Source organism: Brachyhypopomus gauderio, chromosome 14, assembly GCF_052324685.1.
Source record: "Brachyhypopomus gauderio isolate BG-103 chromosome 14, BGAUD_0.2, whole genome shotgun sequence".
NCBI lineage: Eukaryota > Metazoa > Chordata > Actinopteri > Gymnotiformes > Hypopomidae > Brachyhypopomus > Brachyhypopomus gauderio.
In genome coordinates, this window is record NC_135224.1 from 1,489,118 (window position 1) to 1,511,106 (window position 21,989).

Genomic DNA, 21,989 nt, shown 5'->3' on the forward strand with positions numbered 1-21,989 from the left:
TGGTAACGGGGCGTGTTAGATGGTAACGGGGCGTGTTAGATGGTAACGGGGCGTGTTAGTTGGTAACTGGGTGTGTTAGATGGTAACTGGGAGTGTTAGATGGTAACGGGGAGTGTTAGATGGTAACTGGGTGTGCATTAGATGGTAACTGGGTGTGTTAGATGGTAACGGGGCGTGTTAGATGGTAACGGGGCGTGTTAGATGGTAACTGGGCGTGTTAGATGGTAACGGGGCGTGTTAGTTGGTAACTGGGTGTGTTAGATGGTAACGGGGTGTGTTAGATGGTAACTGGGTGTGTTAGATGGTAACGGGGCGTGTTAGTTGGTAACTGGGTGTGTTAGATGGTAACGGGGCGTGTTAGATGGTATTGGGGCGTGTTAGATGGTAACGGGGTGTGTTAGATGGTAACGGGGCGTGTTAGATGGTAACGGGGCATGTTAGATGGTAACGGGGCGTGTTAGTTGGTAACTGGGTGTGTTAGATGGTAACTGGGAGTGTTAGATGGTAACGGGGAGTGTTAGATGGTAACTGGGTGTGCATTAGATGGTAACTGGGTGTGTTAGATGGTAACGGGGCGTGTTAGATGGTAACGGGGCGTGTTAGATGGTAACTGGGCGTGTTAGATGGTAACGGGGCGTGTTAGTTGGTAACTGGGTGTGTTAGATGGTAACGGGGTGTGTTAGATGGTAACTGGGTGTGTTAGATGGTAACGGGGCGTGTTAGTTGGTAACTGGGTGTGTTAGATGGTAACGGGGCGTGTTAGATGGTAAAACTATCCCAGGCCCACAGGGATAATCTCTGGACATTTTGTCAGCATTCATTCATTTATCTGCTAATCACTGGGAGGTTTTTGTCCTTGTAGGACCTGGTGTTGTCTTCTACTGCATCCTGTTTATGGCTGTGACAGAACAATTTCCCTCAAGGATCCATAAAGGACTATGTCTGTCTGTCTCACTGTCTCTCTGCCTGTCTGTCTGTCTGTCTGTCTCACTGTCTCTCTGCCTGTCTGTCTGTCTGATCTATTAACCAAACATTGATTAATCATAAATCGGAACACATCCATTGTGGAAGGTTATATGAAACATGATTTTCATTTAATGACTGAGACTATGCACAGTCCAGACAGGTTAGGGGACTGTGGGGAAGGGTTAGGGATTAGGGGACTATAGGAGGGGTTAAGGGTTAGGGGACTATGTGGAGTGGAGAAGGTACTGTGGGGAGGGGTTAGGGGTTAGGGGACTGTACGAGGTATTAGGGGACTGTGGGGAGGGGTTAAGGCTGGATTATACTTTCACGAGTGACTAGCACGCAACTCCGCACACCTCAAGTGAACCTGCACGAACGGCGGAGGCGTTTATACTAGCCACGTCACATTCTTTGCAGTGTTGTCCGTAACGATATGAGGTAGTATAAAGAAACACCCCTCAAAACAGGGGAATGAACACTTACCTGACGAATGTTTATGTTGCTTTGTGTTTCAGGTTTGAAAAGTGCTGGAATTTAGGCTAAAGTGAAATTGAAAATGCTTGAAATTGTAATTACTTCATTTCAAAACAAATAGCTCTCTGACTGAACAATTCTCTTGTATTACATTAACAAATACGAGCCTCTTGTAATTCCAGGATGAAACATGAGAGAACGTGAAGACGTTAAGATTGGGCATTTTGAAAATAAACAACCATTAAATAATGTGATAAAAAAGCAAATTATTTCGAATCATTTCGAGTATATGTATAAATATTTAACTTAATTAAGTTTAAGGTGCTGGGAAATATTGAAATGGACCTTGAAAGTGACGTACAAGTACTTTAATTCCACCCTTTAAAGGTGTATGAACCCTGCAAACATGAATTTGTTGACTTTGTTTTGTGAGAGAGTGAGAGGGTTTGTGTGTGTGTGAGAGAGTGAGAGGGTTTGTGTGTGAGAGAGAGTGAGAGGGCATGTATGTGTAAGAGAGTGAGTGAGTGAGTGAGTGAGTGAGTGAGTGAGTGAGTGAGTGAGTGAGTGAGTGAGTGAGTGAGTGAGTGTGTGTGTGTGTGTGTGTGTGTGTGTGTCTTAGAGAGAGCGTAAGCTATAATGTTAGTCTGTGCTAATTGGCCCTCCTACAGGAGATCAGGCAGAGAGAGAGAGAGAGAGAGAGAGAGAGAGAGAGTCTAGAAGATAATTTGCTACTAAAATGACAGGTAGAGCATTCACTGTCAATGTCAGCAGTGTGTGTGTGTGTGTGTGAGAGTGTGTGAGTGTGTGTGTGTGTGTGTGTGTGTGTGTGTGTGTGTGTGTGCGCGAGTGTGTGAGTGTGTGTGTGTGTGTGTGTGTGTGTGTGTCCTTCTCCTGGCTGGTTGCCCATGAGTTGTGGCTCACTGCCAGATGTTTTTGTCAGTCTCTCTCACACACTCACATTCACGCTAACTGTGTATGTATCTGATGTATTGTAGGTTAATCCCACTGTAAGATTCTTTTGAAGCAGCCTGAACTGGGATTATCAGACAGTGGAGGAATAGTGTAATGTGGTGTAAATAGTGTGATAGGAGTGATGGTGTAAATAGTGTGATAGGAGTGATGGTAAGAGGAGTGTGAGGGAGTGATAGTGTAAATAGTGTGATAGGAGTGATGGTGAGAGGAGTGTGAGGGGAGTGATGGTGTAAATAGTGTGATAGGAGTGATGGTGAGAGGAGTGTGAGGGGAGTGATTGTGTAAATAGTGTGATAGGAGTGATGGTGAGAGGAGTGTGAGGGGAGTGATTGTGTAAATAGTGTGATAGGAGTGATGGTGAGAGGAGTGTGAGGGGAGTGATGGTGTAAATAGTGTGATAGGAGTGATGGTAAGAGGAGTGTGAGGGGAGTGATGGTGTAAATAGTGTGATAGGAGTGATGGTGAGAGGAGTGTGAGGGGAGTGATGGTGTAAATAGTGTGATAGGAGTGATGGTGAGAGGTGTGTGAGGGGAGTTATGGTGTAAATAGTGTGATAGGAGTGATGGTAAGAGGAGTGTGAGGGAGTGATAGTGTAAATAGTGTGATAGGAGTGATGGTGAGAGGAGTGTGAGGGGAGTGATGGTGTAAATAGTGTGATAGGAGTGATGGTAAGAGGAGTGTGAGGGGAGTGATTGTGTAAATAGTGTGATAGGAGTGATGGTAAGAGGAGTGTGAGGGGAGTGATGGTGTAAATAGTGTGATAGGAGTGATGGTGAGAGGAGTGTGAGGGGAGTGATGGTGTAAATAGTCTGATAGGAGTGATGGTGAGAGGAGTGTGAGGGGAGTGATGGTGTAAATAGTGTGATAGGAGTGATGGTGAGAGGAGTGTGATAGGAGTGATGGTGTAAATAGTGTGATAGGAGTGATGGTGAGAGGAGTGTGAGGGGAGTGATGGTGTAAATAGTGTGATAGGAGTGATGGTGAGAGGAGTGTGAGGGGGTGATGGTGTAAATAGTGTGATAGGAGTGATGGTGAGAGGAGTGTGAGGGGAGTGATTGTGTAAATAGTGTGATAGGAGTGATAATAATAATAATAATAATCTTTATTTGTATAGCACCTTTCATACATACATGTAACTCAAAGTGCTTACCAAAGTGATGGTAAGAGGAGTGTGAGGGGAGTGATTGTGTAAATAGTGTGATAGGAGTGATGGTGAGAGGAGTGTGAGGGGGGTGATGGTGTAAATAGTGTGATAGGAGTGATGGTGAGAGGAGTGTGAGGGGAGTGATGGTGTAAATAGTGTGAGGAACACACTTTGTGTGTGACAAGTGTGCAGGTCTCAGGGTGTGACTTCCATTCTCCAATGGGTTAGCTTGTGTTGTGGGTTCTGTTTGATCACTATGAGAATTAGAGCTGGAGTGAGTAACGTGTGTGTGGCTATTACAGATGTGTATCTTACTATTATAAGAAGTGTGTGTGTGTGTGTGTGTGTGTGTGTGTGTGTGTGTGTGTGTGTGTGTGTGTGTGTGTGTGTGTGTGTGTGTGACTTTTATAGATGTGTGTGTACATAAAAGGACACAGAATGCTGTGAGCAGCAATAAGGTGAAAATAAAGAAATGTGGATAGTTGATCTGAAAGCAGTTTATTTGATCTGAAAGCAGTTTAATTGATTTGATGTGATTAGTGCTCACAGCTGGTCCCCAGAAATGACACCACGCCCTCCACCACCCACAGGTTGCCAGGTGATGTTTAAACCAATCAAGCAATGTGTCCTGAACCTCTTCCTAGGTGGGCCAATCAGGTATCGATTGCAACCCAAGATAAGGAAGCAGAAATGCTAATAAATAATCCTGCTGGATGGTGCGTGAAATAGATTTCAAAGCATTTCAGCATAAGTAAAAAAAACGATTCTGACAGCTGTTAGTGTGCTGGGGAGATGAGAGTGGACACACACACACACACACACACACACACACACACACACACACACACACAAAGGGTTTCCACAGACCTGGGTTGTGTGTGGGCTTATTAGTGGGCTGAATATGATTGCTAACCCTAACCCAAGGTGGTCCAGTGATCTGCTCACAGTGGCTGAGTGAACGAGGTCTCAGTCCAGCTGTGTCTACACCTCTGTCTGTCTACCACTCCTTCATCCTTCCTTCCATCCTTTCATTCCTGTCTCTCTTGTACCTTCTTCATCTTTATCCCTGCACTAATCATCTCTCCCCCCCGTGTGTCTCTCTGTCGTGTGTGTGTGTGACTCTGAGAAGCTGCTTTGATTTGGTCTCTCAGGTTGATCAGAACTCCTGTATGGAGCCGTCATTGTCATTTGCGGGCTGACCATGTACTTTTCTGTGAGATAAAAGAAGCTCCACTTGAATCTGTAGATATTTCTGAGGAGACGTGTCTGAACTGATGGATGTGTAGCTGAAGGTGTAGCAGCACCGCCACCCATACACACCACGTGTCCCCAGTGCAGGGCACATTTAATGTGCTACATCTCTAATTCATAAACTGGGGGGTGGGGTGCGGGGCGAGGCGTATGGGCAGAGTTGCTGTAACCAGGAGGTCATAGCAGCGTTTCCTCCGCATGGCAGGAACCTCAGTCATTTGTTTTCAGAGAAATTCTGCATTCCTTCAGGCAGGAGATGAAAAATTGACAATGTGAATCATCCATCAAGCAGCACTCTCCTTCTCTTGCTATTTCCTACTCTTTCTTTCTTTTACTCCCTCTATCCCTCCCTTTCTCTATTTCACCCTCACTCAGTGATGGGTAAGTACATTTAATGTGTAATTACATTGAATGGTTTAATATGTGTGGGGCGGAGCGTCTGTGTTAGTGCAGGACTGAACTCTACCCCCACACCACTGGATCGGGAGGTGTGTGAGGGTGAATGTGAGGGTGAATGTGTGAGGGTGTGAGGGTGAATGTGAGGATGAATGTGAGTGTAAACATGTGAGGGTGAATGTGTGAGGGTGTGAGGTTGCATATGGGTATGTGTGAGGGTGAACGTGAGGGTGAATGTGGGTGTGGTAGGGTGAATGTGGGTGTGGGAGGGTGAATGTGGATGTGTGAGAGTGAATATGAGTGTGAGAGAGAATGTATGTGCATGAGGGTGAATGTGAGTGTGTGAGAGTGAATGTGAGTGTGAGAGTGAATGTGGGTGTGTGAGAGTGAATGTGGGTGTTTGAGGGTGAATGTGAGTGTGAGAGTGAATGTGGGTGTGTGGGTGAATGTGGGTGTGTGAGGGTCAATGTGAGTGTTAGAGTGAATGTGAGGGTGAATGTGGGTGTGTAAGTTTGAATGTGGGTGTGGGAGGGTGAATGTGGATTTGTGAGGGTGAATGTGGATGTGCGAGGGTGAATAAGAGTGTGAGAGAGAATGTATGTGCACGAGGGTGAATGTGAGTGTGTGAGTGAATGTGAGTGTGTGAGGGTGAATGTGAGTGTGAGTGAATGTGGGTGTGTGAGGGTGAGTGTGAGTGAATGTGGGTGTGTGAGGGTGCATATGGGTATGTGTGAGGATGAACGTGAGGGTGAATGTGTGAGTGTGTGAGGGTGAATATGGGTGTGTGAGAGTGAATGTGGTGTGTGAGGGTGAATGTGGGTGTATGAGGGTGAATGTGAGTGTGAGAGTGAATGTGGGTGTGTGAGGGTGCATATGGGTATGTGTGAGGGTGAACGTGAGGGTGAGTGTGTGAGGGTGAATGTGGGTGTGTGAGTTTGAATGTCGGTGTGGGAGGGTGAATGTGGGTGTGTGAGGGTGGAAATGAGCGTGAGAAAGAATGTATGTGCATGAGGGTGAATGTGAGTGTGAGAGTGAATGTGGGTGTGTGAGAGTGAATGTGAGTGTGAGAGTGAATGTGGGTGTGTGAGGGTGAAAGTGAGTGTGAGAGTGAATGTAGGTATGTGAGGGTGAGTGTGAGAGTGAATGTGGGTGGGTGAGGGCGTGAGTGTGCATATAGGTATGTGTGAGGGTGAATGTGGGTGTGTGAGGGTGAATGTGGATGTGTGAGGGTGAATGTGGATGTGTGAGGGTGAATATGAGTGTGAGAGAATGTATGTGCATGAGGGTGAATGTGAGAGTGAATGTGGGTGTGTGAGGGTGAATGTGGGTGTATGAGGCTGAATGTGAGTGTGAGAGTGAATGTGGGTGTGTGAGGGTGAATGTGGGTGTGTGAGGGTGAATGTGAGTGCGTGAGGGTGAATGTGAGTGTGTGAGGGTGAATATGAGTGTGTTAGGGTGAATGTGAGTGTGTGAGGGTGAATGTGGGTGCGTGAGGGTGAATATGAGTGTGTGAGGGTGAATATGAGTGTGTGAGGGTGAATGTGGGTGTGTGAGGGTGAATGTTAGTGTGTGAGGGTGAATGTGAGGGTGTGTGGGGGTGTGAGAGTGAATGTTGGTGTGTGAGGGTGAATGTGAGGGTGTGTGGGGGTGTGAGAGTGAATGTTAGTGTGTGAGGGTGAATGTGGGTGTGTGAGGGTGAATGTGAGAGTGAATGTGAGGATGTGAGGGTGTGAGGGTGAATGTTAGTGTGTGAGGGTGAATGTGAGGGTGTGTGGAGGTGTGAGAGTGAATGTTAGTGTGTGAGGGTGAATGTGAGGATGTGTGGGGGTGTGAGGGTGAATGTAGCTAACTCCACTCAGACACACTCCTAAGAGATCAGAGTGTTTCAGTGTCTGCACTTCTGTCTCTCTGCGGTTCTCTCTGGTGTTTAAGTGCAGGTCAGAGCAGCCTGACCGTTACCAACTCTGTGTGAATCATTTGGTCTCTTTGTCCCTACCTGCACTCCTACATCCACCCACCACTGGTCTGGCGCCCCCTGGGGGACATACAGAAACCTAACCACACAAAACCCTTATAGACCAAGAATCAAGTTCAAACTATTTAAACCTGTTTGAAAAAGGTTGCTACTTCAGTGTCATAAACATGTAATTATGCACTTATAGCCTGTAATTGTTTACCTACAGTCTGTAATTATACACTTATAGCCTGTAATTGTTTACCTACAGTCTGTAATTATACACTTATAGTCTGTAATTGTACATCTATAGTCTGTAATTATATTGTAAATGTAATGTAAACATGTCATATTTGTCAATTGTGATTTTCCCCCCAATTGAAATTTGTCCTCTACATTTACCCATCTGTGCAGTGAAAACACACACACACACACACACACACACACACACACACACACACACACACACACACACACACTAGTGATCACTAAGGAGTTGTGGTGCACACATGGGAATATTTATAATTATACACGTATAATCTGTAATTATACACTTATAGTCTGTAACTATATAGCTGAAGTCTGTAGTTATACACATACAGTCTGTAATTATACACATATAGTCTGTAATTGTACGTATATCGTCTATAATTATACACATATAGTCTGTAATTGTACGTATATCGTCTATAATTATACACATATAGTCTGTAATTGTACGTATATCGTCTATAATTATACACGTATAGTTTGTATATTTTCATGTCCTGTGTGACTTTGACCAACTACTGGTTACTTGTTATTTTTCATTGTCACTCTCAACCGTCGGTTCAAAACATCGTCTGTTTAAGTCCTTCAGACATCTTGACTTTCTGATGGCAGAATCAGAGCTATGGAGGGAAGGAAAGAGGTGGAGAGAGCAAACAAGATGGAGAGTGAGAGGGCAAGCAAGAGACAGAGGAAGAGTGAGGGGTCAAGAGAGCCAGAGAGAGATGGAGGGAGGGTGATAGCTTAAAAGGAACAGTAATAGATAGACAGAAATAGAGTGAGAGAGTGAGGGGGAGAGAGAGAGAGAGAGCACTTACTCCTGATAAGCCCAGTCAGGCCTCCACCTCAACAAAAATCAAAATGAGGTGTGAGTCTTTATAATCCAATCAGATATGATGTCTGTATTCTCTCAGCAGAAATGCTGAAGTCTTTCAATAAAGAACATCTATGGTACTGCAGATAGGCCCTGTACCCTGTACCCTGTGTCCTGTACCCTGTGTCCTGTACCCTGTGCCCTGTGCCCTGTGTCCTGTACCCTGTGTCCTGTACCCTGTGCCCTGTGCCCTATACCCTGTGCCCTGCACCCTGTGCCCTATACCCTGTGCCCTGTGTCCTATACCCTATACCCTGTGCCCTGTACCCTATACCCTATACCCTGTGCCCCCACAGCATCTCCAGGGTTTTGGGGCTTTTAGTGAACTGGAGGGGGATGGGAAGATGATGGAATCAGGCTGATTTCACCAGCGCTGCTGCATTTATTAAAGTAACTTATGTGAGACATAAGAATGCTTAGAATTAACATTCATATTCCACACTGCATTCTTGTACCCTGGAGTCAAACCTGGTTGATCAGGTGTAATTACATTCAGTTTCATTTTCTGGAACCTACATCACCACTACAGAGTACTCTGTACCCACCCAGAACATTCCTCCCACACCTACACATATCTGTCCATCAATTCAGTTACCATGGAAATAAGCACATTTGACACCCGGTTTTAACATTACACAGTACAACACACACCAGTACAACACACACCAGTACAACACACACTAGTACACCACACACCAGTACAGCAAACACCAGTACAACACACACTAGTACAGCACACACCAGTACACCACACACCAGTACAGCAAACACCAGTACAGCACACACCAGTTCAACATACACCAGTACAACACACACCAGTACAGCACACACCAGTACAGCACACACCAGTACAACACACACCAGTACAGCACACACCAGTACAGCACACACCAGCACAACACACACCAGTACAGCACACACCAGTACAACACTCACCAGTACACCGCACACCAGTACACCACACACCAGTAGAGCACACACCAGTACAGCACACACCAGTACAACACTCACCAGTACACCACACACCAGTACACCACACACCAGTACAGCACACACCAGTACAACACACACCAGTACAGCACACACCAGTACAGCACACACCAGCACAACACACACCAGTACAGCACACACCAGTACAACACTCACCAGTACACCGCACACCAGTACACCACACACCAGTAGAGCACTCACCAGTACAACACACACCAGTACACCACACACCAGTACACCACACACCAGTACACCACACACCAGTACAACACACACCAGTACACCAGTCCATAGATCATTTCTAAGTGGTAGTACGTCTAAATGTAGTAAAAGGTTTACCTAACACACTAAAGACCTTTACTAATATACGTCTTATTTAATGTAGTAGAGGATTTAACTAACAGGATTTAACAAGCTTAAGAAGCTGTGTGGGTTGGTTGTTGTAATAACCAGTTCAGATATGTGAGTCTGGGACTGTTTACACATAAAGATGCTTCACGTCTGTATCTTCACATCTCTGGAACGGTGGAGTTGAATGAAGGTAGCGTGGTGCTGACGCTGAGCTCCTGTGGTCCAGGCTGGTCTGGAGCCCCAGACGTCCTACAGCTGGTGGGTCTGGGGACTTGGCCTCTCCACCCGTAGCATTTAGATCTGCTTTAAATATTTGATGTGTGCCTGAGGGTGTGGACTGAAGGTGTTATGACACTGTGACGGCGACGACTGCAGCAGCTGGAACAGAAAAACGCTCGTCAGAAACCAAATTATTCTGACTGAGATGTAATTAACAGCAACTTGAGAAATGACTTGAAAATCAAGTTTGACAACTGTGTTTTCACGGGCTGTCTTGAATAATAGGGAAAGTCAAGACAATTTGCGCTAAACAAAACAGAAAATATGAAGTGTGTGTTGGGGGTGCGTGAGGTGGGGGGGATGTGAGGTGGGGGGGCACATGTGAAGGAGAATGCCCTGCTGTGCTCCGTCTGTGGTGCAGAGGGCTGGTGTTTGATGTCTCTTACAGGGAAATGTTTCTCACGTGGGCGACGATTCTTGTCATTATTCTCTCACTGCTCTTTTGATGTTAGCAGCAGTGCTAGCTTTGACCTCACTGTTAAAACCCTCAGCTGTGTCTTTCCAGACCTGAGACGGTGCGTCACACTTCAGTTTGTGCCGCCTTGTTTCACACCAGCCTGATACCTGATATCTGCTCCAGCGCACCACTAACTTCTCAGCACAAACACGCTATCCTGCATGGGGCACTCCAAAACACAATGCTTACCTCTCCCTCCATCCTCCCTCCATTCATCCTTCCTCCCTCTGTTTTTTCTCCCTTCATCCTCTCTCTCTCCCTCTGTTCTCTCTCCTTCCATACTCTCTCCCTCCCTCTGTTCTCTCTCCCTCCATCCCCTCTCCCTCCATCCTCTCTCCCTCCATCCTTTCTTCCCCATCCTCCCTCCCTCCATCCTCTTTCCTTCCCTCTGTTCTCTCTCCGTCCCTCTCTCATTCTCCTCCACCAAACGTATTTCTTTTTCTTCCATGTGCTCCCCAGAGTGCCCAACACTGCCTGATTCTGTCTGCAGTCTCATTTACATTTAAAGTGCCTTCTGTCAGCTGGGAGGGCATCTCAAAGCCCTGTGCTCTGTAGTCTGATTTGAGTCTGACTGCATCTTTGTCCTTCAAAATCTGATCTGAGTGTAATATGCATCTCTAAGGCCTTCACAGTCTAATCTGAGTCTGACTGTATCTCTGAAGCCTTCAAGGTTTAGTGTCTCATTGCATGTCTTATACCATCATCGACTGTTCTGACTACATCTGTAAGACCTTTACAGTCTGATCTCAGTCTGACTGCATCTCTGATACCTTCATAGTCTGTTCTGACTGCATCTCTATGGCATTCACAGTCTGATATCAGTCTGACTGATTCTAAAAGGTGTTCATGGTCTGATCAGCAGCTGTGCTGATCTGACTGTATCCCACTGGTGTGCAAAATAACTGGGTAGAGGTAGCAGCTCTCGCCGACACATGTAGTAACTACAGCAACCCAGCAGTGACCCTTACACATGCAGTAACCATAGTAACACTGCAGCAACCATGACACATGTAGTAACCATAGCAACAGTGCAGTAACCCTGACAGTAGCACACACAGCAACAAATACACTGTGCCAAATACACTTGCTCCATGCCAACCCCTCACCCACCGCCGTGCCAGCGTCCTGCCCCCTAGTGGCCAACCTCTAGTTCTACATTTATAAAACCCTAGACCACAGCAACTAAATCAGATTAACCCTAGATTACAGAAACTACACAGATCAGACTCAGATTAACCCTAGACTACAGCAACTACACAGACTAGACTCAGATTAACCCTAGACTACAGCAACTACAAAGACCAGACTCAGATTAACCCTAACCATAGACTACAAAGAGCAGGCACAGATTTAAACCTAACCCTAGACTACAGTGACTACAAATACCAGACTAGTATTAAACCTAACTCTGGTTTACGATGACTACAATGACCAGACCCAGTATAAACCTAACTCTAGTCTACAAAGATCAAACCCAGATTAAACATAACTCTGGACTACAAAGACCAAACCAAGATTAAACATAACTCTAGACTACAAAGACCAAACCCAGATTAAAACTAACTCTAGTCTACAAAGACCAAACCCAGATTAAACATAACTCTAGACTACAAATACCAAACCCAGATTAAAACTAACTCTAGTCTACAAAGACCAAACCCAGATTAAAACTAACTCTAGTCTACAAAGACCAAACCCAGATTAAACATAACTCTAGACTACAAAGACCAAACCCAGATTAAAACTAACTCTAAACTACAAATACCAAACCCAGATTAAAACTAACTCTAAACTACAAATACCAAACCCAGATTAAAACATAACTCTAGACTACAAATACCAAACCCAGATTAAAACTAACTCTAGTCTACAAAGACCAAACCCAGATTAAAACTAACTCTAGTCTACAAAGACCAAACCCAGATTAAAACTAGAACTGGGCTAAGCACAACTGATCAAGTATATGGGTACATATATACATATAACCAGAACAGTCTGGTTTGTTGAGGAAGTCGATGTTTTGGAAATTCACCTGACAGGACATAATGTGTAACTCATAATACTCATATTCTCAATACTTAAAGCTGACTGGATCTCTTGTAGAAGATACAATGATCACATCCTGCAGTGGTGTGTGAGAAGTGGTGTGTGATTATGACTTTCAGGGCCTGTTTAGTGACTGCCGTAATCTGCCTGCACCATATCTCAAACAGTTCCACGGAACAGAGCCATGTAGCTCAGTTCTAGTGGGAGATCCTTGATGACACACCATAAATTAATCAATGAACAAATGAACTAGTAACCAAATCAAGACGCCGGGTCTGTTTCCCCTGTTCAAGCTCTCGACTGTCATCACACACTAGGCAAGCTCTTGCCTCAGACATAGACTTTTAATGTCAGTATAAGGCCGCTGTGTGAACCTTCTACTAGGTTTATCTGTGATTATTATTTTTGTTTATATCATTCACAGTGCACATTATTATCATTTTTTGTACACATGATGCACATGATGATGTCTGGTGTGGAGTAGAGGAGCACACCCTTTCTGAGTCCTGGTTCCTCTTGAGGTTCTTCCTCTCAGTCGGTGGTGGTGAGATCTTCCTCACCATTGTGGTCTCTGGCTGCATCAGACGTGTGTAAATCTGTATCATTAAATCAGCTGTAAATCAGCACTCTGTAAATAAACTTTGACTGATTGATTGATTTATGGGTCTGTCATGTCAGTCAAGATTAGTGTCAGTCTCAGGATTTGGGGGTTTTATGTAAAATGTTGACAGTTTATTGGTCAGACTGGTTGGTCACTCTTGAAATTTATTGGTCACTCTGGAGGGAGGAATAAGACCACCTGGGGGATGGGAGGGTGTTTAAAGAGAGAGAGAAGAGGGGGAGAGAGAAGAGAGGGAGAGAGAGAGAAAGAGAGAGAAGATAGTGATTACATCTGGGCTGATGTGATGAGTCCTTTGTGGTTGATTGGTCTGGACTGATGTGATGAGTCATCTCTGGTTGATTGGTCTAGACTGATGTGATGAGTCATCTCTGGTTGATTGATCTGTTGTATTTAATTACAAGCGCTGTAACAGTAAAGGAATGGGGTTAGTGAGATTAAAGCCATAATTAAAGAGTTTCCAGAATACCAGAGCAGAGCTGAACCTCTCAGATGGCCTCATTAGCATAGTGGTCATCTGGGAATATTCACTCCTGTTCCCAGAATGCCCTGCTCCTTTATGCTCCACCGCTCTCTCTCACTCCCTCCCTCTCTCTCTCTCTCTCTTTTACTCTCTTTCTCTCCCTGTTTCTCTCCCTCTCAAGCTCTCTTGCTCTTTCAGTGTTATACTATCCTTTATTCTGTATTAAACACTAACACTTCTCTCTCTCTTTGTATTAAACACTAACACTTCTCTCTCTGTATTAAACACTAACAGCTCTCTCTCTCTCTCTCTCTCTCTGTGTATTAAACACTAACACTTCTCTCTCTGTATTAAACACTAATGCTTCTCTCTGTATTAAACACTAATGCTCTTTTCTCATGCTCTCTCTCTCTCTCTCTCCCTCCCTCCCTCTATCTCTCTCTGTCTCCTCTCACAAATAAAGTCAATTATGGTTTTACAGCATGTGATTATTTTCCTGGTTGTGTAAGTTGTGTAAAGCCCTTTGATCCAGACTCTTATTTTAAATGTTTTATGAAACCTGCCTTGACAAGCAGGCAAATCAAAGCCAGCGTCTCTAGGCCCGCACCTCCAGCTCAGATAACAGGTCTTTGCTTTGATTTTAAACAGAAGCATCTAATCATGTTACATTTGCACATATTCATGTGTTTGAAGAGCAGACATTTGCATCCAATTGTGTTAAGTGCATTTTTGATTATAGAACAGGGACACGTAGACCAAGCAAGGCTTGCACTGATTCCAGTAATTGTTCACAGACCTAATGGTGAATCAGATGATTATTAGATGTCGTGTTTGGTGGACGGTGTTGTTTAGAGAAAAAAAAAATCATATTTTACAGATCAGCTCTCTCAGAGTTTAATTATTAATTAATGATTATTAACCCAGTCAATTTATATGTATTTTGGCCATAGAAATTAACATTTGACAAACTTGCAAGCTGGACAAATGGACACTGAGATTCTTCATTATCTTGTTTTCTGTTCAAAATGCAGTTGTTCAGAACCACAATCACTGTCATCTGTGAAGAGAATCTCCCTGCTTTGTTTATTCTCTCTTATTCTCTCTTATTCTCTCTCTCTCTCTCTCTCCATGTTTCTCTCTCTCTCTCTCTCTCTCTCTCTCTCTCTTTCTATGACACAGTTGAGCAGAAGGGAATCTTGGAGAAAGAGAGGGGTGTGAAGATTCTGGAGGCGGGGCTGAGTGATGTAAGTCAGGAGAAAGCACCTTCACCCTCCTCTTCCTCTTTCAGCTATGATGACATGAAGCTTTGCAACATGCAACACTGCAATATTCTGAGAGAATACAGTCCTACACCCACACTGTTCTACACCCACACAGTCCTACACCCACACAGTCCTACACCCACACAGTCCTACACCCACACTGTGCTACACCCACACTGTCCTACACCCACACTGTTCTACACCCACACAGTCCTACACCCACACTGTTCTACACCCACACAGTCCTACACCCACACAGTCCTACACCCACACTGTTCTACACCCACACAGTCCTACACCCACACTGGCCTACACCCACACAGTCCTACACCCACACAGTCCTACACCCACACTGTTCTACACCCACACAGTCCTACACCCACACTGGCCTACACCTACACTGGCCTACACCCACACAGTCCTACACCCACACAGTCCTACACCCACACTGTCCTACACCCACACTGTTCTACACCCACACAGTCCTACACCCACACTGGCCTACACCCACACTGTCCTACACTCACACTGTTCTACACCCACACTGTCCTACACCCACACTGGCCTACACCCACACTGGCCTACACCTACACTGGCCTACACCCACACAGTCCTACACCCACACAGTCCTACACCCACACTGTCCTACACTCACACTGTCCTACACCCACACAGTCCTACACCCACACAGTCCTACACCCACACTGTCCTACACTCAAACTGTTCTACACCCACACAGTCCTACACCCACACTGTTCTACACCCACACAGTCCTACACCCACACAGTCCTACACCCACACAGTCCTACACTCACACTGTTCTACACCCACACTGTCCTACACTCACACTGTTCTACACCCACACAGTCCTACACCCACACTGTCCTACACCCACACAGTCCTACACCCACACAGTCCTACACCCACAGTGTTTTACACCCACACTGTTCTACACCCACACAGTCCTACACTCAAACTGTTCTACACCCACACTGTCCTACACCCACACTTTTCTACACCCACACTGTTCTACACCCACACTGTCCTACACTCACACTGTTCTACACCCACACTGTCCTACACCCACACTGTCCTACACCCACACTGTCCTACACCCACACAGTCCTACACCCACACAGTCCTACACTCACACTGTCCTACACTCACACTGTTCTACACCCACACTGTCCTACACCCACACTGTCCTACACCCACACAGTCCTACACCCACACAGTCCTACACTCACACTGTCCTACACCCACACTGTCCTACACCCACACTGTTCTACACCCACACTGTCCTACACCCACACTGTCCTACACCCACACAGTCCTACACCCACACTGTCCTACACCCACACTGTCCTACACCCACACAGTCCTACACCCACACTGTCCTACACCCACACTGTCCTACACCCACACTGTTCTACACCCACACAGTCCTACACCCACACTGTTCTATACCCACACTGTCCTACACCCACACAGTCCTACACCCACACAGTCCTACACTCACACTGTCCTACACCCACACTGTTTTACACCCACACTGTTCTACACCCACACAGTCCTACACCCACACAGTCCTACACCCACACAGTCCTACACTCACACTGTCCTACACCCACACTGTCCTACACCCACACTGTTCTACACCCACACTGTCCTACACCCACACTGTTCTACACCCACACAGTCCTACACCCACACTGTTCTACACCCACACAGTCCTACACCCACACTGTTCTACACCCACACAGTCCTACACCCACACAGTCCTACACCCACACTGTTCTACACCCACACAGTCCTACACTCACACTGTTCTACACCCACACTGTCCTACACTCACACTGTTCTACACCCACACAGTCCTACACCCACACAGTCCTACACCCACACAGTCCTACACCCACAGTGTTTTACACCCACACTGTTCTACACCCACACAGTCCTACACCCACACTGTTCTACACCCACACAGTCCTATACCCACACAGTCCTACACCCACACTGTTCTATACCCACACAGTCCTACACCCACACTGGCCTACACCCACACTGTCCTACACCCACACTGTTCTACACCCACACTGTCCTACACTCACACTGTTCTACACCCACACTGTCCTACACCCACACTGTCCTACACCCACACAGTCCTACACCCACACAGTCCTACACTCACACTGTCCTACACCCACACTGTTCTACACCCACACTGTTCTACACCCACACAGTCCTACACCCACACTGTTCTACACCCACACTGTCCTACACCCACACTGTCCTACACCCACACAGTCCTACACCCACACAGTCCTACACTCACACTGTCCTACACCCACACTGTTCTACACCCACACTGTTCTACACCCACACAGTCCTACACCCACACTGTTCTACACCCACACAGTCCTACACCCACACAGTCCTACACCCACACTGTTCTACACCCACACTGTCCTACACCCACACTGTTCTACACCCACACTGTCCTACACCCACACAGTCCTACACCCACACTGTCCTACACCCACACAGTCCTACACCCACACTGTCCTACACCCACATCATTCTATAACTGCACAGAACCACACACATATACATATCCACACCCAGACAGAACCGCATTCACATAAATAGAGTCTCATACCCATAAAGTACCACACACATATCTATACAGCTAAATACCCATACCCATTCAAATAAAAAAATACAGTACTGTACCCATACCCACAGTACCAAAATCATACCAATACTTATACATACCCATACAAGTCCCATACCTGTACAATACATACCATAATATACATAATAATTATACACTACCATACACACACTATACATGCTTCCATACAGATTGCTTTAGTTCAGGACTGTTTCAGTACAGGACTTTTACAGTTCAGGACTGCTTCAGTTCAAAACTGTTTTAGTTCAGGATTGCTTCAGTTCAGGACTGTTTCAGTTTCCAGATCAAAATGCTTAAAATAAGCTGCAGGGTTTTATTTCAATTCCAAAATGAACATCTTTTTTGAGTCTGATAAACAAGAACTGACAACATAACACAAACACATAATAACCACATCTGTGTGCATGTGTGTGTGTGTGTGTGTGTGCATGCGCATGTGTGTGTATGATTGCTTTTAATGGCAGTAAGCCATTGTATGTGTTACTGATTCAATTGGCTGCCACAACAGAATGTCAGACACACTGTCAATCACAATGGACATCACAAAGACGGGAGAGAGAGAGAGAGAGAGAGAGAGAAAAGGGGGAGAGGTAAGGAAAGCCGAGGCAGAGAAAGAGAAAGAGAAGAATTTGGTTATCAGTTATCTATCAGACAGATGAGCAGAGTTATGAATGTTAGCTAACAGACTGATGTGGTGATTTCATGGAAATCTTGAATTAAAATTATTTAGAATTTCCATCACCTTATTATATTCACCAGACTGTCCATAAACTCTTCTGTATAGCTACATCACAGTAGCTGATGTTATAAATCAAATCAGAGTTTATTTATTACATACATAAACATACACAATGTACAACAAGCAGTGAAAATGCTGAGACAACTCACATGAGCCCACATGATATACTCAGTATAAGACATCTAAGAATATACAAGATAATAATGTAACCAAAAAGAGGGAAGAGAGAACAGTCCATGGTGAAGAGAGAAAGAGTCCAACAGAGAGAACAGTCCATGGTGAAGAGAGAAAGAGTCCAACAGAGAGAACAGTCCATGGTGAAGAGAGAAAGAGTCCAACAGAGAGAACAGTCCATGGTGAAGAGAGAAAGAGTCCAACAGAGAGAACAGTCCATAGGGAAGAGAGAACAGTCCATGGAAAAGAGTACAGTCCAGCAGAGAGAACAGTCCATGGTGAAGAGAGAAAGAGTCCAACAGAGAGAACAGTCCATGGGAAAGAGTACAGTCCAACAGAGAGAACAGCCCATGGGGAAGAGAGAACAGTCCAGCAGAGAGAACATTCCAACAGAGAGAACAGTCCATGGGAAAGAGAACGGTTCAGCAGAGAGAACAGTCCATGGGAAAGAGAGAACAGTTCAGCAGAGAGAACAGTCCAGAAGAGAGAACAGTCCATGGGAAAGAGAGAACAGTTCAGCAGAGAGAACATTCCAACAGAGAGAACAGCCCATGGGAAAGAGAGAACAGTTCAGCAGAGAGAACATTCCAACAGAGAGAACAGTCCATGGGAAAGAGAGAACAGTTCAGCAGAGAGAACAGTCCAGAAGAGAGAACAGTCCATGGGAAAGAGAGAACAGTTCAGCAGAGAGAACAGTCCAGAAGAGAGAACAGTCCATGGGAAAGAGAGAACAGTTCAGCAGAGAGAACATTCCAACAGAGAGAACAGCCCATGGGAAAGAGAGAACAGTTCAGCAGAGAGAACAGTCCAGAAGAGAGAACAGTCCATGGGAAAGAGAGAACAGTTCAGCAGAGAGAACAGTCCAGAAGAGAGAACAGTCCATGGGAAAGAGAGAACAGTCCATGGGAAAGAGAGAACAGTCCAGCAGAGAGAACATTCCAACAGAGAGAACAGCCCATGGGAAAGAGAACAGTTCAGCAGAGAGAACAGTCCAGAAGAGAGAACAGTCCGTGGGAAAGAGAGAACAGTTCAGCAGAGAGAACAGTCCAGAAGAGAGAACAGTCCATGGGAAAGAGAGAACAGTTCAGCAGAGAAAACAGTCCATAGGGAAGAGAGAACAGTCCATAGGGAAGAGAGAACAGTCCATGGGAAAGAGTACAGTCCAACAGAGAGAACAGTTCATGGGGAAGAGAGAACAGTCCAGCAGAGAGAACATTCCAACAGAGAGAACAGTTCATGGGGAAGAGAGAACAGTCCAGCAGAGAAAACATTCCAACAGAGAGAACAGTCCATGGGGAAGAGAGAACAGTCCAGCAGAGAAAACATTCCAACAGAGAGAACAGTCCATGGGGAAGAGAGAACAGTCCAGCAGAGAAAACGGTTCATGGGAAAGAGAGAGCAGTCCAGCAGAGAGCTCTCTCACTGCTTCCCACTGAACTTGAGCAGACTTGAAGCTGTCTACCTTTCCCCTGTCTACCCCCTGGGTGTGTGTGTGGGTGTGGTGTGTATGCGTGTGTGGGTGGGTGTGTCTGTGTGTATGTGGGTGTGGATGAGGGTGTGTGTGTATGTGTGTGTGGTGTGTATGTGTATGTGGGTGTGTGTAGGTGTGGATGAGGGTGTGTGTGTATGTGTGTGTGGTGTGTATGTGTATGTGGGTGTGTGTAGGTGTGGATGAGGGTGTGGGTGTGTGGGTGTGAGTGGGTGAGGGTGTGTGTGTGTGTGTGTGTGTGTATGTGTGGTGTGTGTGTATGTGTGGTGTGTGTGGGTGTGTGTGTATGTGTGGTGTGTGTGTATGTGTGGTGTGTGTAATTGTGGTGTGTGTGTATGTGGGTGAGGGTGTATGTGTGGTGTGTGTGGGTGTGTGTATGTGGGTGAGGGTGTGTGTGTATGTGTGGTGTGTGTGGGTGTGTGTATGTGGGTGAGGGTGTGTGTGTATGTGGGTGAGGGTGTGTGTGTATGTGTGGTGTGTGTGTGTGTGGGTAAGGGTGTGTGTGTATGTGTGGTGTGTGTGTATGTGGGTGAGGGTGTGTGTGTGTGTGTGGGTGAGGGTGTGTGTATATGTGGGCGAGGGTGTGTGTGTATGTGTGGTGTGTGTGGGTGTGTGTATGTGTGAGGGTGTGTGTATGTGTGGGTGAGGGTGTGTATGTGTGTGTGGGTGTGGATGAGGGTTTGTGTGTATGTGTGTGTGTGTGGGTAAGGGTGTGTGTGTATGTGTGGTGTGTGTGAGTGTGTGTATGTGGGTGAGGGTGTGTGTGTATGTGTGTGTGTGTGTGTGTGTGGGTGTGGGTGTGTGTATGTGGGTGAGGGTGTGTGTGTGTGGGTAAGGGTGTGTGTGTATGTGTGGTGTGTGTGGGTGTGTGTATGTGGGTAAGGGTGTGTGTGTATGTGTGGTGTGTGTGTATGTGGGTGAGGGTGTGTGTGTGTGTGGGTGAGGGTGTGTGTATATGTGGGTGAGGGTGTGTGTGTATGTGTGGTGTGTGTGTGTGTATGTGTGTATGTGTGTGTGTAATTGTGGTGTGTGTGGGTGTGTGTGTATGTGTGGTGTGTGTGTGTGTATGTGTGGTGTGTGTGGGTGTGTGTATGTGGGTGAGGGTGTGTGTGTAATTGTGGTGTGTGTGTATGTGTGGTGTGTGTGTAATTGTGGTGTGTGTGTGTGTATGTATGGTGTGTGTGTGTGTGTGTGTGTGTGTGTGTGTGTGTGTGTGTGTGTGTGTGTGTGTGTGTGTGTGTGTGTGTGTGTGTGTGGATGAGGGTTTGTGTGTATGTGTGTGTGTGTGGGTAAGGGTGTGTGTGTATGTGTGGTGTGTGTGGGTGTGTGTATGTGGGTGAGGGTATGTGTGTATGTGTGGTGTGTGTGGGTGTGTGTATGTGTGGTGTGGGTGTGTGTATGTGTGGTGTGTGTGTGTGTATGTGTGGTGTGTGTGTGTGTGTGTGTGTGTGTAATTGTGGTTTTACCATCAGGAGATCCAGTGACAAGAATGTTTGAAGTCCAGATTTGTCCATTTTGGTGATGAGTGTGGAGGGGATCATGGGTTTAAATGCTAAGCTGTAGTCACCAAACATCATCTTAACATAATGACCTGTCCAGGTGAGTCAGAGTGAGCAGGTGTGTGATGGCGTCGTTGGTGGAGGGGGGAGTGACCGACTGTAGAGGATCCAGGGAGTCAGTGAAGACAGAAGCTCTTCAAACCACTTCATCACAAATGATGTGAGAGTCCCAGAGCGTCAGTCACTGAGAGGCGAACTGGGACAGCAACATTGGTGCCTGTTTGGACTGATGTGTGAGGGAGAGGCTGATAACGTCTGCAAATACCAGAGCCAGCTGGGTTGTGCAGGCATTCAGAACGCCATCACAGATCCCATCTGGTCTGCCGCCTTCCTGATGTTCAGTCTCTTTAGCGCTTTTCTGGCATGTCTCTGTGTACCTGAGCACTGCCCTCTGACCAGCTCTGTACATGCCCCGCCCACCACACCATTACTTCCGCTAGCATCACTAATGAAATTAGCACTGTTAGCACAGCCTTGAAGTACTAAAAGCTCATTCACCACAGACTCATTCACCACAGATTCATTCAGCACAGACTTGATTGATATATTCAATAATTGACTGATAATT

General features: G+C 46.0%; 1 protein-coding gene across 2 annotated transcripts in view; it reads left to right on the top strand.

Moving 5' to 3' along the window:
- Positions 1-21,989, top strand: part of ptprn2 (protein tyrosine phosphatase receptor type N2) — a 205,656-nt gene that overhangs the window by 102,191 nt on the left and 81,476 nt on the right. For both annotated transcript variants that reach the window (XM_076972719.1, XM_076972720.1), the window contains one exon: positions 14,683-14,747. In XM_076972719.1, the coding sequence (XP_076828834.1) occupies positions 14,683-14,747 (65 nt within the window). The remainder of the gene's footprint in view (positions 1-14,682; positions 14,748-21,989) is intronic.